The 14,217-nt window shown below is 40.9% G+C and overlaps 2 protein-coding genes across 7 annotated transcripts in view; one reads left to right on the plus strand and one right to left on the minus strand.

The window, feature by feature from the left end:
* The window catches only part of kif17 (kinesin family member 17), a 33,658-nt gene that overhangs the window by 19,416 nt on the left and 25 nt on the right, over positions 1 to 14,217 (minus strand). Inside the window, exons 1-14 of one of the 6 annotated variants that reach the window (XM_027279793.1) lie at positions 13,674 to 13,936; positions 13,313 to 13,459; positions 13,056 to 13,157; positions 12,560 to 12,749; positions 11,998 to 12,450; positions 11,784 to 11,878; positions 11,487 to 11,688; positions 11,215 to 11,312; positions 10,984 to 11,120; positions 9,818 to 10,046; positions 9,290 to 9,548; positions 9,102 to 9,163; positions 8,893 to 9,013; positions 8,364 to 8,486 (exon numbers count right to left, since the gene is read on the minus strand). In XM_027279793.1, the coding sequence (XP_027135594.1) occupies positions 8,364 to 8,486; positions 8,893 to 9,013; positions 9,102 to 9,163; positions 9,290 to 9,548; positions 9,818 to 10,046; positions 10,984 to 11,120; positions 11,215 to 11,312; positions 11,487 to 11,688; positions 11,784 to 11,878; positions 11,998 to 12,450; positions 12,560 to 12,749; positions 13,056 to 13,157; positions 13,313 to 13,459; positions 13,674 to 13,904 (2,449 nt within the window). In that variant the 5' untranslated portion in view covers positions 13,905 to 13,936. Of the gene's footprint in view, positions 1 to 7,916; positions 8,487 to 8,892; positions 9,014 to 9,101; positions 9,164 to 9,289; positions 9,549 to 9,817; positions 10,047 to 10,983; positions 11,121 to 11,214; positions 11,313 to 11,486; positions 11,689 to 11,783; positions 11,879 to 11,997; positions 12,451 to 12,559; positions 12,750 to 13,055; positions 13,162 to 13,312; positions 13,460 to 13,673; positions 13,937 to 14,217 lie in introns of those variants that run through there. The other 5 variants (XM_010735648.3, XM_027279792.1, XM_019258932.2 and 2 more) reach the window with 5 other exon arrangements.
* On the plus strand, positions 576 to 6,651 carry zgc:158258 (specifically androgen-regulated gene protein). The gene is made up of 4 exons (XM_010735650.3): positions 576 to 883; positions 4,028 to 4,181; positions 4,397 to 4,592; positions 4,684 to 6,651. Exons 2-4 carry the CDS (start codon positions 4,077 to 4,079, stop codon positions 5,754 to 5,756), a joined length of 1,374 nt encoding a protein of 457 aa, XP_010733952.3. The 5' UTR covers positions 576 to 883; positions 4,028 to 4,076; the 3' UTR covers positions 5,757 to 6,651.

Below are 14,217 nucleotides of genomic sequence, written 5' to 3' on the forward strand. Positions count from 1 at the left end.
ATAGTAAATACAGTATATTTCCTGCATAGAGTACCGGTACTTTAACCTTTGATACTTTAATGACATTTTATTTTTACTTTTAATAGAGTAGTTTTACAGTGTGGTATTTGTAGTTTTACTTGAATAAACAATCTGAATACTTGTTTCATCACTGACCATATTGATGTTTCTTAAAAGAACATGTAAGTGAACTGAAGTGCAGAGAATACCAGTGGTGTAATGTAACTATACTGTACTTTTTTTACTCCACTACATTTGTGTGATAGCTAGTTTACTTTTTAGAGATGGTACTCACAGGATAGCAACAATATATACCGTATATATATATTATTAGAATATAATGCATTGCTGTAGATTAAACTAACATTTAAGTAGTTAAAATGAGCTCAATCTTGAACAAATAGGCTACAGTTGTAAAATGCAACATGCACATTAATACGAAATACTGACAACGACTGTTTTCCTACGGATTGAGTAACAAAAACACGTTAAAACATGAATTTAATTTATGCTACTACTTACTCTGTTGTGGCAAAGATGAAAACAACAGTCCAACACCGGTTTCTACGGTAACCAACTCAAGTAACGTTAAAATACCACTTATATTATTTGGTAGTTACCTCCTATAGAGTACTATGTACTTACATTAGTTACACGTTACATTTGGAGTAACGAGCCAGAGATACTGATTAGCAGATTAGTGCAGTTGTGGGTACCATGACGACGAGCGCTCGTGCGTATTAAGGAGAATGCTGCTCTCTGATTGGCTAAAAGCTTAGGGCACGAAGTCCTTCATGCAGGTATGACAGACAGAGCCGCTTCACTCTTTACCGCGTCTTCACTCGAGATGGATGACTGACTAACGCACCGGAGATTCAGACAGGTATGTGGTTAATTAATACTAATTAATACAACAAAAAACTAACTTTGTGCTCAGCTGAATGGACTTTGCGTCGGTGTAAACAGCTCTCTGTGTGAGACAGTTTAGTTTAAAGCAAGTTTTTTTTTCTGATGTTAAAGTAAGAGGTGAATCTACAGCTCACATGAAGTCAATGGTATCAACATAAAAAAAACATTTTTACTAAATTTCTGTTGCCACACGAGGATCCCCAACTTCATATTTATGTATAATATCATGTAGTTGGTCATATAGAGATTTATAGATGTGTTAACATAGTTATTCTATCATTAACAGATAATAGACAAATACTGGTTTTAGTCTATTGAACTGAAGATGATAATCTTTATTATAATTATACAGCTTATCGTACTTGAACCTTGAGGAATCTGAAGGGTTGAAGGACATGTAGTGAGGAATAAAACAACTCATGGAAAAAATGGTGATGATGGCTATACTAGTTACATAATCTCCCTCCAGACATTGCATTAAGGATAATAAAACCTTGATTGGTAGCTCTTTTATAGCCCACAAACAAAACAAACCTGCAACTGGACTTGAGATTAGTTCCAAAGAGCTTCACCTGGCAGTTAGGTTTATTGCCTCAACCTCTGCATCAAACTGTTTTGTGAGCAAAGCACATCCTGTTTCAAGATAACATTCTGATGAATTTTCAGTGCTGTTTAAGATATCCTTTCACTGAACCTCGTCTACAGGGGTTAATGACTAACTACAGCCTTATTGTAGTTTTGCTATGACTACACACATAACTGCACAGGAACTATATAATATTTAACGAAAAGCTTTAAAGTTTAAAACACCTTCAATTCTACTACAGTTGCCTCCACGCCACAGCAGCTGCTCTTGCTATTTGCATGTGATCAACCCGCATTGTGTCAAGTTAAAACACAATAAAAGTTATCTCAGAGTTTCCACTGTTTCACCGAGTCGTATCCTGACCTACATGCAGCAGAACAAATGGGCACATTTACATATCAGACTGGTGGTAGGGGCTATAAAATTGTTCAGGGATGACATGGCAAATCATGAACAGTGAACAGGAGTGCTTTTGTGCCTCTCTTGGCCTATCTAGCACTCCTTCCCTCTCAGGTGTTGAAACTTATCCAGAAGTGAATTTCTTTTCACTAGGATCAGACAGAGGTGCCTTTTATATGAAACTTCCAGCTTTATTTCTAGAATTCCTGTAGTTAAATGTATGTATTGTCTAAAAATTTGTTAGGAAGATCCTTTTATCCAAAGTGCCTACATTTTAGCGTCCCCAGGAGGAGACTTATCCTCAGTTATGGTATTACTTAATTATTGCTGTAAGTCCTAATACTAGACTGATTGTTATAGTAAGACAACATACATGGTCAAACTAGATATCATATAGCTTTCAGGAGATCATTGCTGCTGCCCTCCACTCCCTCTGAAACTGATCCTGCTGAGGAAGATTAGGAGTGGCATGTGTGCTGTAATCTGAGTCACATGCAGTAAGAGGACTAGTTCGATATCTGTCAGAAACACACTAAGCTATGATACCCTGTCATTCTCTAAGAGCAAGGCTGTCCATTCATCGGGAGGTTGGCGTGCATGTAAAACACACTGCGGGGTTATGCAGGATGCTACATGATATTAAGACCAGTGAGACTTTCTAGAAAATATATCATACATGTTCATCAAAGTATGTGCAGGTTATGAGGACCTTTGCAGGGCAGCACTCTTTTAGATTGATTTCTAGGTATCCAGTGATAAAAAAACATTACCAGTAAAGTTTAAGACATGCTTAAATTAGATCATCCATCACTTTTTTTAAAAATCTTGTTGCAAAAACACAATTGACTTGACAAGCTATTTAATCAGAAAATCAGACATAAGCAAATATGGATGCGTGCAAACGCGTAGTGTACATTTATTGTTGTTTTTACATCAAAATTGTTGCTGTTCTGCAGCAATTAGAGTCTCAAGTGTTGGGGGGTTTGACCACAATCACTTCAGTGCATGAGTAACAATAGCTTTCTTAAACTGCATTTGAGCAAAGACATTTTTCTGCCAAAAAACAAAGGGTTAGTTGTATAGACGCGGCTTAGAAGACTCTACAGAGACACTTAAATCCTCACACAATAGTTCTAAGTTTCTCTTGTGATACTTTACCCTACAGCTACAGAAGTGCATACAATAATGTTGTATGGTGTACTAAGTCTATTGTGCAGTCTTGTCTGAGTCATGCTGCGATACTCTAAATGACTCTTGTGCAATATGTTGGAATTCTTAATCAAAATGCCCCCACATTCTACGCCATGTTTACAGTTCAAGCTAATTACATTAAAGTAACCCAGGACTAATTATAGTACACGGTTGAGTTAACTCAAGGCTACATTTATAAGTTTGACACGGTTTACGTTTAATTCTGGGCCAAGAGTCGATGCTCCAGTTCCCCTGTGGTGCTCATTACTGTTCACACAAAACATCTTATTTTCCATCCTCTGCATGTCTCTGTATATTCTTTAGAAACAAAAGGGCAGCTTATTTGACTCCAAGCCATATATTGTTAATCAGTATCAGTGCTTGTTGTGCACACGTATTATCATTTATTAATAAATAATAGAAGAAGCCAAAGTCTAAATAACCCCAGCTGAAAATTGTAGGAAGAGCAAGAGCCACCTTTTTTATATAGTCTGTTGAATGTATTACTGCTATTAGTTTCCATCTCTAATTAAAGTCCATGTGTCTAATTGACAAAAAAATATTTTTCAGCAAGCTTGGCTATGTCTCATGATCTAAAAGAAAAGCCATCATAACATCACATAAGTGTAAAACAGCTACATAAGGTTAGCACTTATGTTAGCACTTTTGTAACAAAAGCTATTGTAAGGTTGGAGAAAAATACTGTGGAGTGAATGCGTGAATATGAACTAAACTAATGGCTGTCTGGAAAATAGATCATCTAGATAGATCTAAAAAAACAGTAGAATAGTCCACAGAGATATAAAGTATACACAAAAACAAAACTGAAGAAGTCTACTTTTGAATGCGTTGTCTTTTTTTTTTAGAGTAATGTTACTCTGTCAAGCAGGTGAACAATTAAAACTGTAATTCTAAACCACCATGTATTCCCTCTTCACACAGTGAAACACAACAATCTGTGCCGCTAACCTTGGATAACTAGGGCACTAAGATGCCCAAAAGCGATACCTGGCCCGGTGGCATTGGATTGGAGACGATGACCGGCATGGACAGCGCTGGCAGCTGTGACAGTGTTGTCAGTGCCAATTCTGGCTTTGTAAGTTACTGACTTTATCCTCTCAAGCTTGAGAATCTTATTAGTTTTACTACAACAAATTGTACAAAACAACATAGAACATCAAGACAACAGAATGTAGGAAACAGAGCTGAAGTGTAGTGGTTGTGTCTAGAAGTGTAGGGTTTAAGGGGTTTTCTGATAATTAATTGGAGATTCTTTCATCAAAATTAAAGTCCTACTTTTATGTATTACAGAGTGATGATAGTCTGGACCACCTGTCTGCTGAAGAGAAGGCCTGTCTCATGTTTTTGGAGGAGACTATTGAGTCTTTGGATACTGAGGAGGACAGTGGACTGTCCAATGACGAATCCGACCAACTGCCCAACCCTGGAAACCTTGCTACCAAACTGGCTGACCTGTCAGCCTCCATGAGCAAAAGCAAGCTCAATGGTGAGTTAATCTCTGGGTACAGATGCAGAATTACAGCAGTCAATGAAATGCATTGTATCTCTTTTGACACAGATGCTTCTTTAACTTTCAGGTGCCACTAAGGAACCTACAAAAGACAATGTTGATACCAAACCCATGCAGAGGTACCTGGTTCCAACACCTCTTGTTATGGCAAGCAGCTCTGTATGTTCTATACCCACTGTTAAGATGGGTGTATCTCCAGACAAGAACCTCTGCTCACACATCACTTCTTCCAGCAAAAAATCTAGTCACAAACACAACCAGGAACCTGGTTCTCCTCAAGTACCTTTAGAAGTTAATGTTGTCATACCTCCTCCAACTAAACCCAGGGACTACTCGGTTAGGCCAGCTGAATGTCCTTTACCTAGAGGTCCTTTGTCTTATGAAGCACTTGTTCACCTGCGGAGGAGTGCCTCCACAAAGAAGACGCCTTTATGTCCCACAGTTGATCACACTATAGACTTGAACAATCACCTTCCTATTACAGTTGAAGGCCCAAACCATCTTAGTATGCCAAGATCTGACAGATCCCACTCAGAGGTTTCTATGTCTAAGAAAGGTCCTCCAGTTGTGGCCCCCAAACCCAAAAGGATTCCTGCCAACATACCTGTGAAAACAGAAAATGAAGCATCCATGACCTCAGACTCTTCATACAATGTTAAGCATGCACCAGATCCCCAGGTTGTGAGACTGGAAGCTCTGAAGAAGCTGGGCCTCCTGAAAGGCCAACAGCCAGAAAATGAGACCCCAGGTCCATCTAATGTTAATCCGTCAAGAAGCCCATCATTTTCTTATTCTCAAGTGCACTCAGAGCCCAAGAACAGACCTCTGCAGAGCAGTGCCAGTTTTAATCACTCCTCCAGACATGACCAACACCCTGCGTCTGTACCACATCCCATTCAATGTAACGGACGAAAGGCAGCTGGCCTAGAGCGCTCTGCTACGATGGACAACCACAGAAAAGGTGAAAACTGTCTGGAACCACGGCACATCACAGCCACCAAACCGGTGAAAACCACTGTTGCAGCTCAGCCTGTACCCCACAAACCCTCAAACTCAGTCGGATATACTGTGATGATGACGCCAGGGATGGGAGCTGACCGAAAAGAAGCACTCCGAAAGCTTGGACTGCTCAAAGACTAAAACAAATAAATAGGCAGTAGTTTGCCTGCATAAATACAGTGCTCAGAAAGAGTTCAAGACTACCATCAGCTTAAAAAAAGTTAGAGCATTAAGCGGGAACTTGGCACCTGGCACCTTGGCAAACGAAAGCAGAAGAGGAGGAAGGAGAGGAAGAATAAAACAAAAGAGCAATACCAGCACTTTTAATGTGGGTTGCAGTTATTTACTTACTTGAGAGCAGTTTTTTTTCTCAACTATTGTTCCTCTGTAGGTTTCAAGAGTATCCGAAAAAGCACCTTACACACTACAACCCCCTGAGGATCTATGGTATGTCAATGACATGTAATCAGAATCTCTTATTGTGTTAACTATGATAAATTTCTGTTAGATATGACTTGATCAGGTACAACAAGACACCAAATAAACCTAAAAACAGCTGTGGAAAAAAGTAAGCAGTTTAAACTTGAATACAGTTTTCTAATGGTGTGGTTTTCCATTATTCTTGTTCCTTCCTCAGTATATTGTTCAAAACACGGTGCTCCACTGTACTTTGACTTAAAGGAAGCAAATCAGCATTTTTACATAATTGTTTCATAATTCACAGATGTGCCTATATGTGGACTGTTGGGTACATTCCTTGGAACAATCAGTTTATGCAGCTAAAACAAGATTGTAAAACTAAAGTTTTAAAGTGTTTGAGTGATTTTTCAGTGTTTTCTAATCTTTAGGTGCTACCAACAGTACATTATTTTTGAGATCTGATGTATCGATAGCTCACTGATTGGTTTCTACTAGTGTTTTATACAGTAAATATGGTTTAGGTGTTTTTAAAAATGTGACAAATATCTGTGAAACTGCCTTTGTTGACTAAATACTGGAGATGTTAATACAGAATAAGATATTTTTACCTCCGCTTTAAAATAAAGTCTACATCTTATGCATTGTGTCGCTATCTTTATCCTCACAAGTTTACAATATTACCCGGGTGCAAGCAATGAATAGAGCCAACATTATGAATTATGCTGCTTAGCTTACAATGTAAACTACTTGATTTGAAATGTGATTCACTTGAGCTCTTAATGGTTTGACTTTTCAGCCTTAGATGTTGAATAGCCTCCCACACGTGTGTGGCACAAAGAAGTGAAGTAATTCAGTCAAACCTTCCCTGTGAAACTGCTCAGTGGCTTTATGCTCCAACCAACACTCCACTTACAGAATAGACTATCAGTCATAGTACTCATCTTACACGCCACTCGAGCAATGAGAAAGCCAGCTCAGCTGTTCTTCCATTATCCGATTATCTTGAGCTCCACCTCCGTGTGAACTCAGCAGACCAATGTTTTCCTTTCTCTTTTTCTTGATATCCCTTGTATGTAAGACTTCTAATTCCTCCCTCTGACTTATTTGAATGGAGACATTTGTTATGCAGCTGTTTTGAAGCCATTCAATTAGTGTGGTTGATTATTGCAACAGACGATTACAGTTTCCTTTCTGTAGTGTTATCTCTCAGTATGGCAAGGGGCTCACCTAATGGGCCAGTATCTGTGTCTAGTATGTCTGCACGCGGGCAAATAAAGGGTGTCAAATTTTGAAACTGACACGGCTCTCTGCCGGTCAAGTAATATTAAACAATGGGTGAAGAAATCAGGCCATAGCCAAAGTTAGAAATATGATACACGGGCAGAAAAGTGAGCTGCAGAAAGGATTGAGTTTATCAGTGGAGATGCAAATGCAACTACAGCATTTAAGAAGTTGCTGTGTTGCAAAAAACAAAAATAAAACATAGTTTGCATTTTCTACACCTGTTCTTACCCCTATACTAGAAATACCGACTCCATCATAGGGTTGATTATTAAAATAAATGTATACAACCATTTAGTATTGGCATCAAATTAAATTTTCATGCACCACAACATAAATGAAGGGTTCTCTCATCTTTATCAGGCTTCAGTAAAGTCACACCAAGGTCCACACTGCTGACCCCAGAGGTCGTAGTAATATGAGAAAACTATCTACTGCCTGTCAACACTGTTGCTGTGACAACAGCCCTCCTGACCCACATGTGAGCTATTCATTCTCTGCGACACTACAAACTGGTCTGACATGTTTCTTATTACTGTTTATGAAACAAGCCAAGTTTAAATGGCTTTTAAAGGAAACGAAATAAGCCTTTAAGTGGATAAATAATTTTATTTGCTCTATTCAGCAGCAACGGTGGAGTTTTAAATGTTAGTAAAGTAACAGGTTAAAAATCTGGTTTACAATCAGCAACATTAAGATGCATAATAAGGTAAATATTACAGTAGCTGGACTTTGAGTCTCACAGTGCACAAATCACATGTTTTTAGGTATAGGAAAGAATTCAAGGGTAGTATCATACTTAAGGTAGCATTTTGTTCAAAGTGAGCATTCAAAATGAGATTTAAAACACATGAAAAAAAGTGCTAATTATATACATTTCTGGTTAGCAGTGGTTATCAAAACTTCAATATTTAATATTCACTATGCGATCAAAGTCAAAAGGCAGCGGACAATGTGATGATGTGTTAAGGCATGTAGGGAATTCACAGTCTTTTCAAATCCCCTCATTATGGATGTAAGATTTGCTTTTTTTGCGCTTCACCTTACCATTGGACACCGGGAAATCCAACGACTCCAGGCGGAAGGGGCGCGAGCTCACAGGTTGGTTCATGGTGGAACCGCTCACAGTGAGGTGGGCTGCCCCGTTCACCAGGGGAGGAGAGTGGATGGCTGCAAGAGAAGAGCTCCATCAGATGGGTAAAACCAGGGTAAGAGGGAAAACGACTAAATTTAAATTGGTTTGGCAATGTGGCACCGTTCTGAGCATTTTACTAGGGATGGTGAGCCAAAGGAATTTACAACAACTATTCTTGTTTTTTTACCAACTATGAACTCAGGAGGTCTTACATAAAAGGAAGCATTTTAAGTGTTCCTAAATGTTCTATTTTTGCACCACTGTTTAATTTTTTATGATCTCAGCTTATTTAATTGCTTGCTTCTAGAAAGAGAATCTAAAACAAAGACCAGAAACACAGAATGATGAAAATCTGTAGATTTACCATAGTGAGAGTAAAGAGACATCATTCTGCAAGAGAGCTAATTAGCCAGCTTTTACTTGCAGACTCTATTGTCTTACCGTGTCCTTTGGTAGCTTCAAGTCCCAGCAGTTGGCTCGCTCTCTTTGACTTGAAGTAGCTGCTAGCAATGTTCTCACTGTCACTGCGGTCTAACATTTCCTTGTACCTGTCCTCCTCCACCTGCCAAAAAGACACAGAGGTAAGTCTCTGTGAGTGTTTTAGTGTGTGTGTGTGTGAGCGAAAGATGGTGAATGGAACATAAACACACCATGTATGCATCCCCAACATCAACAGATGAACCTCTGCGAGCTGAAAGTTTTGGAGCCACTGCTATGAGAGAGAAAAAGAAAGCAACATGGCATTTAAGAGAAAGAGAAAGTTTACATTCTCACTCACAAGCCAAGCTAAGCCTTTACTGTAAGTTTATTTTCTATATGCCCTCTTTACATGTTGCACCTGAAGGCAACGTTGTTTTCTGCACCATCACATCCGGCAGCTTCCAGGCTGCGTTGTCCTCGTCCCAAACAGCTTCTTTTTTCAATCGGTCCAGGTTGCTGTAGTTGCAGTCGCGGCGCACCAGGGGCACCATGCGCTCGAGCAGGCTGTGCAGTAACTGGCCCTCTCGCTCCAGCCGCCGGATGGTTGCCAGGTAGTCATTCCTCTCCACCTCGAACTCTGCCTGCAGGTCACGGATCTCCAGTTTGGCTCCTTTCAGCTGTCACAACAGGTGGATGTGATTTTATGGATTGAATGGCAGAGCATAAAATTCAGTACTGAAAGTTTAGACACTGCAATTTTGATTTCACATCATCCAGCATTATTTAGCGCTAACCTTGGAAGGTTTTTGTTGCTATGTAAACACTGATCTCTGTGATATTTTGTTCTGCAAATGTTGATTTGATATTCATTTCTTATTAATGGAAAAATCCCCTTTGAACATTACTCCAAACCTATTGAATGTCCCAAGAAAACCTGCAGACACACCTTGCCCTGGACCTTGACCAACATCTGGCTTTTGGCATGGACCTCCTCCTGGATGGAGTTGTAGACATTCAACAGAACATTTTCACTCTCTTCATTGTTCTCTGATAGAGCGCGGATTAGATTAACTTTTCTCTGGTCAGCGAGGTTCTTCCTCTGCCGGTGTCTCTGCTGTAACTCTTTGTTCCTGGCCTGTTCTCCTCCCACCACCTCCTGTTCCAGCTGCTGCAGTCTGCAGAGAGATGGATGAACAGGAGTGCTCACAAACTATTCAAACCATATGACACAAACAAGCATTTCAGCTGTCCCATCCAAATAATCATTTGCCATATCTTATGGATATTTCAAAATATATTCATTCAACAATACCAGTACAGAACAACTGATAAACTGTACAGTTAATCCAAAGAGCGGTTGCAATAACTTAAGGGGGTTTGTGTAAAATGAAATTTGGTTGAATTCTGAGCACACTATATTGCATCAGAGTTTTCCTGATATTTTTATGAACTTCTTATTTCTAAGAACATTTCTCGTGTTATGCACTTTTATGAATTTCTAACAACCATAGATACTTAACAGGCTATGCAGAAAGTGGAGGCTCTGCAGTTTGTACATACAATTAACATTACACTTTTTTACATGTTACATACACTACATAATCTAAAATCTTTAAAAACAATTTAATTTCCTTCACACTAATGAATGCAGAGTTGAGATAAAGACCTACTACAGATTTTAAACTTAAAATCAAGAAGGCCCCAGGACACCACCATGACGTTTTGGGTCAGGACCCCTGGTTAGGAACTAGTGCTTTAAGCCATAGCCTGACTGATACTGGATTTTTTTTTTTTTTTTGGAAAGTGAGGAGAGATAGAGAGAGAGAGGGGGAATGGCATACAGCAAATGGCCACAGGTTGGATTCGAACCCTGGGCCACTGAGCCCCTGTACATGGAGCGCCCATTCTGCACTCAGAAACTAATGTTAGTCATTGAAATCTGGTAACAATGAATCAGCATCGTTTCCAGACGTCATGCATTCCTCATTGTGTTTACAAGAACGTGTCAGACCACTATGACGACATGCTCCACATCCTTTGCACAACATTAACACACTATGAAGAAATAACTTTAATATGGAGTACAAGCAGTGCTTATGTGTGCCCACAAACCTCTCCAGGACGTGTTGTTGGTCCAGAGGCCCTGCAGTGGTGCCGTCAGGTGAGTCTATGCACCCCTCTCTGCTTGGACCTTTCTGAACACTGACTGCTGCATGAGGTAGGCCTACAGCAGGCTGGCTCACCAGCACCAACATGAGACAAAAAAAACAACCAATATGTTTCTAATAATCTTTTATACAACAACTATAACATGTTCTGAATGATTAGTGGTTGGAACAGTACCTCGATCAGGGAAGTGTCTCCAGTACTGCGGCACATAGGGCCAGTTTTGTGGCAGATGTCTTCCTCAGCGACTGTCCTACAGCTAGAGCTCACTGATGCTAGGAAAGAAGATAATCCAAAGCAGTGTCAGTATACAGGGTTGTGAACACAACAACAGGAACTCCTAACAAACAGTACAATTTTATACAACAACTTGTCAATGTTCATTTTTTGTTCTTTGTCTGTGTTGATTCACTGGAACCTACAGAATAATCAGTTTATACTTCACTTACATGCTTCTTTGTTGTGGGCAGTTGATTTTCCACTACCATTCTTTAGGACAGAGCTCCCCCTGCTGGCTCGTGCCTTCTCCAGATCAAACAGCTTGGATTCATATGAGGAACGCAGTGCAGCAATATCCTCCTGCAGCTTTGCTTTGGACTCCTGCTCCGCATTGTACTCAGCCTGCAATTTGGCCAGCCTCTGTTCGTACTCCTGTGGAGAAAGCAGAATAAAGATTCATTAATCACTTATGCAATGCATGTAGAGATGTGAAGTGATATATTGGTATGGGAACGGCTTGGAGTTGCCTCTTTAATCTTCTCCTTCTCTGCTTCTGTGGTGCTAGACTGCGGCCTTGAAGGAGCAGCTGGGGATGCTTCAAACAACTGACCAGCCAGCAGAGCTGCATGATAAACAAAGGGACAAACAGCAGGCGTTCTTTTCAGCAAAACAGGCGATAAAAATCATGAAACAAAGAAGCAAATGAAACAAATCTCAATATCAAAAAAACATGTCACTTACATGCAAGGTTAGCAGAGCCCAGCTGGCCTGAGATCAGGGCTCGCAAATTCTTAATCTCCTCCTGATACTCTCGGAGCAGAGCATCCTTGGGGTCCTCATTGATGCGAGGCCTGTTCTGGATGCTCTTGGCTCGGTTGGCATATCGCAGCGTGCTCAGGGTTTCCTCGTAGTTATTGTCTGCTGGGGAGAGACAGGCGATCATCAAGGTGCGTGTGTTTCCTCCCAGAGAGTCCTGCAGCAGTCTGGTGAGCTTGGAGTCCCGATAGGGGATGTATTTGGAGCGTCCGTCCACCAGGGCAGAGATGACGTTCCCCAGGGCAGACAGGGACAGGTTGATCTTGGTGGCCTCGCGGAGTCGCTCACCAGTTGCACCGGTTTTAGACTGACGCTCGCTTCCTGCCAGGTCAACAAGGTTGAGTTTACCTGCTCGGAGATGATCATGGCCATCTGCATCTGAGAATATGAGCAAGCAACGCAGAGAAAACACAATAAAGTTTCTTTAATGCTGAGCTGCTGATATACTCCTACAAACAGATGTTACAGGTATTGTGTGCATGTTCACCTGTGTTGCAGATCTCCAAATGGATGCTGAAGATAGAGTGTGAGCGAGAGGAGTCTTTGTTCATCAGTGTGTAGCCCACTGCCCTGTTCTTCCATCCTTGCTCTATGATTCTCTCGCACTCCCCCACACTGTGCACAGTGTGCATGGAGAGGTACCGCACATACACGCCGCGCTCTGGATGCTCTTTCAGCTGAAAGCATTCATCACCCGCACAAACACATGCAAGAAAAAAACAAAAAAAAACACAGTGTCATCCAAATCTATCACCTTGTTCAAACACCTTGACCTTCAAGGAGCCATTTAACTATTGTGCTTTTAAGTCACCATGGCAACTTGTACAGTGTGGTGTGCAAAACATAAGCACTGTGTTCACCGCCAGAGAACAGAATGAGAAACAGGTTTTTATAATGACTGCACTTAGAAAAGAACAACAATCCTTTTATGCTTCTAATGTTACACAGTGTAGCGGGATTTGTTTATTGAAATAACATCTTACCTCCAATCTCTGTTTGGTGTCACTTCCCAAAAGGTCTCGGATTTCTTCATTATAAATCTCCAAGTAGGAGGCCCTCACTAGGAATTTTGTATTTTCTGCACACTAGCTTGCACACAGAAACACATGTAAAATTATTCTCTCTGAAGCCCAGACAGACTAAAGCAAATATGCATATTGATAAGTCAGTGTGTTGCATGAAATCCATGAATTAATGTGAATATGTTTCACATATGTTTATCAACAGTCGCTCATCCTACCTGGATACTCTCAAAGATGTGCTCGAAGGCTCGTGGAATAACCCCCTTCTGGGATGCAGGCTCAGGCACCCCCTGCATGGTGTAAGACTTCCCGCTTCCAGTTTGTCCATAGGCAAAAATTGTGCCATTGTATCCCTCAGTGACACCCTGTGAAAAGATGGAAAATGATGGCGTGAGTGACCTCTTGCATGAGGTAAACACCCCACTGACCTCTGGAAGAGACTGACAGGAGACTGTTAAGTAAGTAATGAGGTCTGCAGTCATAAGATATAGCCTACTGTCGTTGGACTGCTGGTGTCCAGTGACCAGCGTGCTACTTTTGTAATGCCTGTATCTCCCACACTGATATTATGGAGCTTACCTCAACCAAAGGATAGGCAATCTCATTATACATCTGCTCAGTGGTTTGATCAACAAAGTAGGTCCCGTCAAAGGTGAACTGCTTGGGTGGTTCATCCACCGCCCCGGGCTTCTCTATGAAGCACTGGCAGCGGTGCAGGTCCATGGACAGCACCACCTTAGAGCAGAGAGCCTTCTCCCTGTCATTCAATGGCCTGCACCTGACCACCACCTTTACAGACTCGGACCCCATGTCTCAACATTCACTCCACAGCAAGTTGACAAGTCCAGAAAAGCAAATACAAATGTTTAGTTCTTCTTTTTTTTCTCTCTCTTTTAAACTACATGTCTGGAGCTGTGTTGCCTCATTAGCCCACCCAGGTAATTAGATGACAAGCTAGGCTAATCTAACGGGCTCACATCCTGGTTAAAGTCCACCGAGAACGGCTGAGCAGAGGACATCATACATCAGGTAAGAAAGTACTCAAAAAAAACAAACAAAAAAAACAATAATAGTGAAGGAAGGCGGAAATATTTCCAGACACGGTGGTGTTAGTCTTCGCGAG

The sequence above is a fragment of the Larimichthys crocea genome, chromosome VI (assembly GCF_000972845.2).
Source record: "Larimichthys crocea isolate SSNF chromosome VI, L_crocea_2.0, whole genome shotgun sequence".
NCBI lineage: Eukaryota > Metazoa > Chordata > Actinopteri > Sciaenidae > Larimichthys > Larimichthys crocea.

What these genes read in the sequence shown, in the direction of transcription:
- zgc:158258 (XM_010735650.3), top strand. Translation starts at nt 4,077, where the DNA reads ATGCCCAAAAGCGATACCTGGCCCGGTGGCATTGGATTGGAGACGATG. An exon ending in TCAGTGCCAATTCTGGCTTT is followed by an intron (nt 4,182 to 4,396) that starts GTAAGTTACTGA and finishes TATGTATTACAG; the next exon opens with AGTGATGATAGTCTGGACCA. An exon ending in GAGCAAAAGCAAGCTCAATG is followed by an intron (nt 4,593 to 4,683) that starts GTGAGTTAATCT and finishes TTTAACTTTCAG; the next exon opens with GTGCCACTAAGGAACCTACA.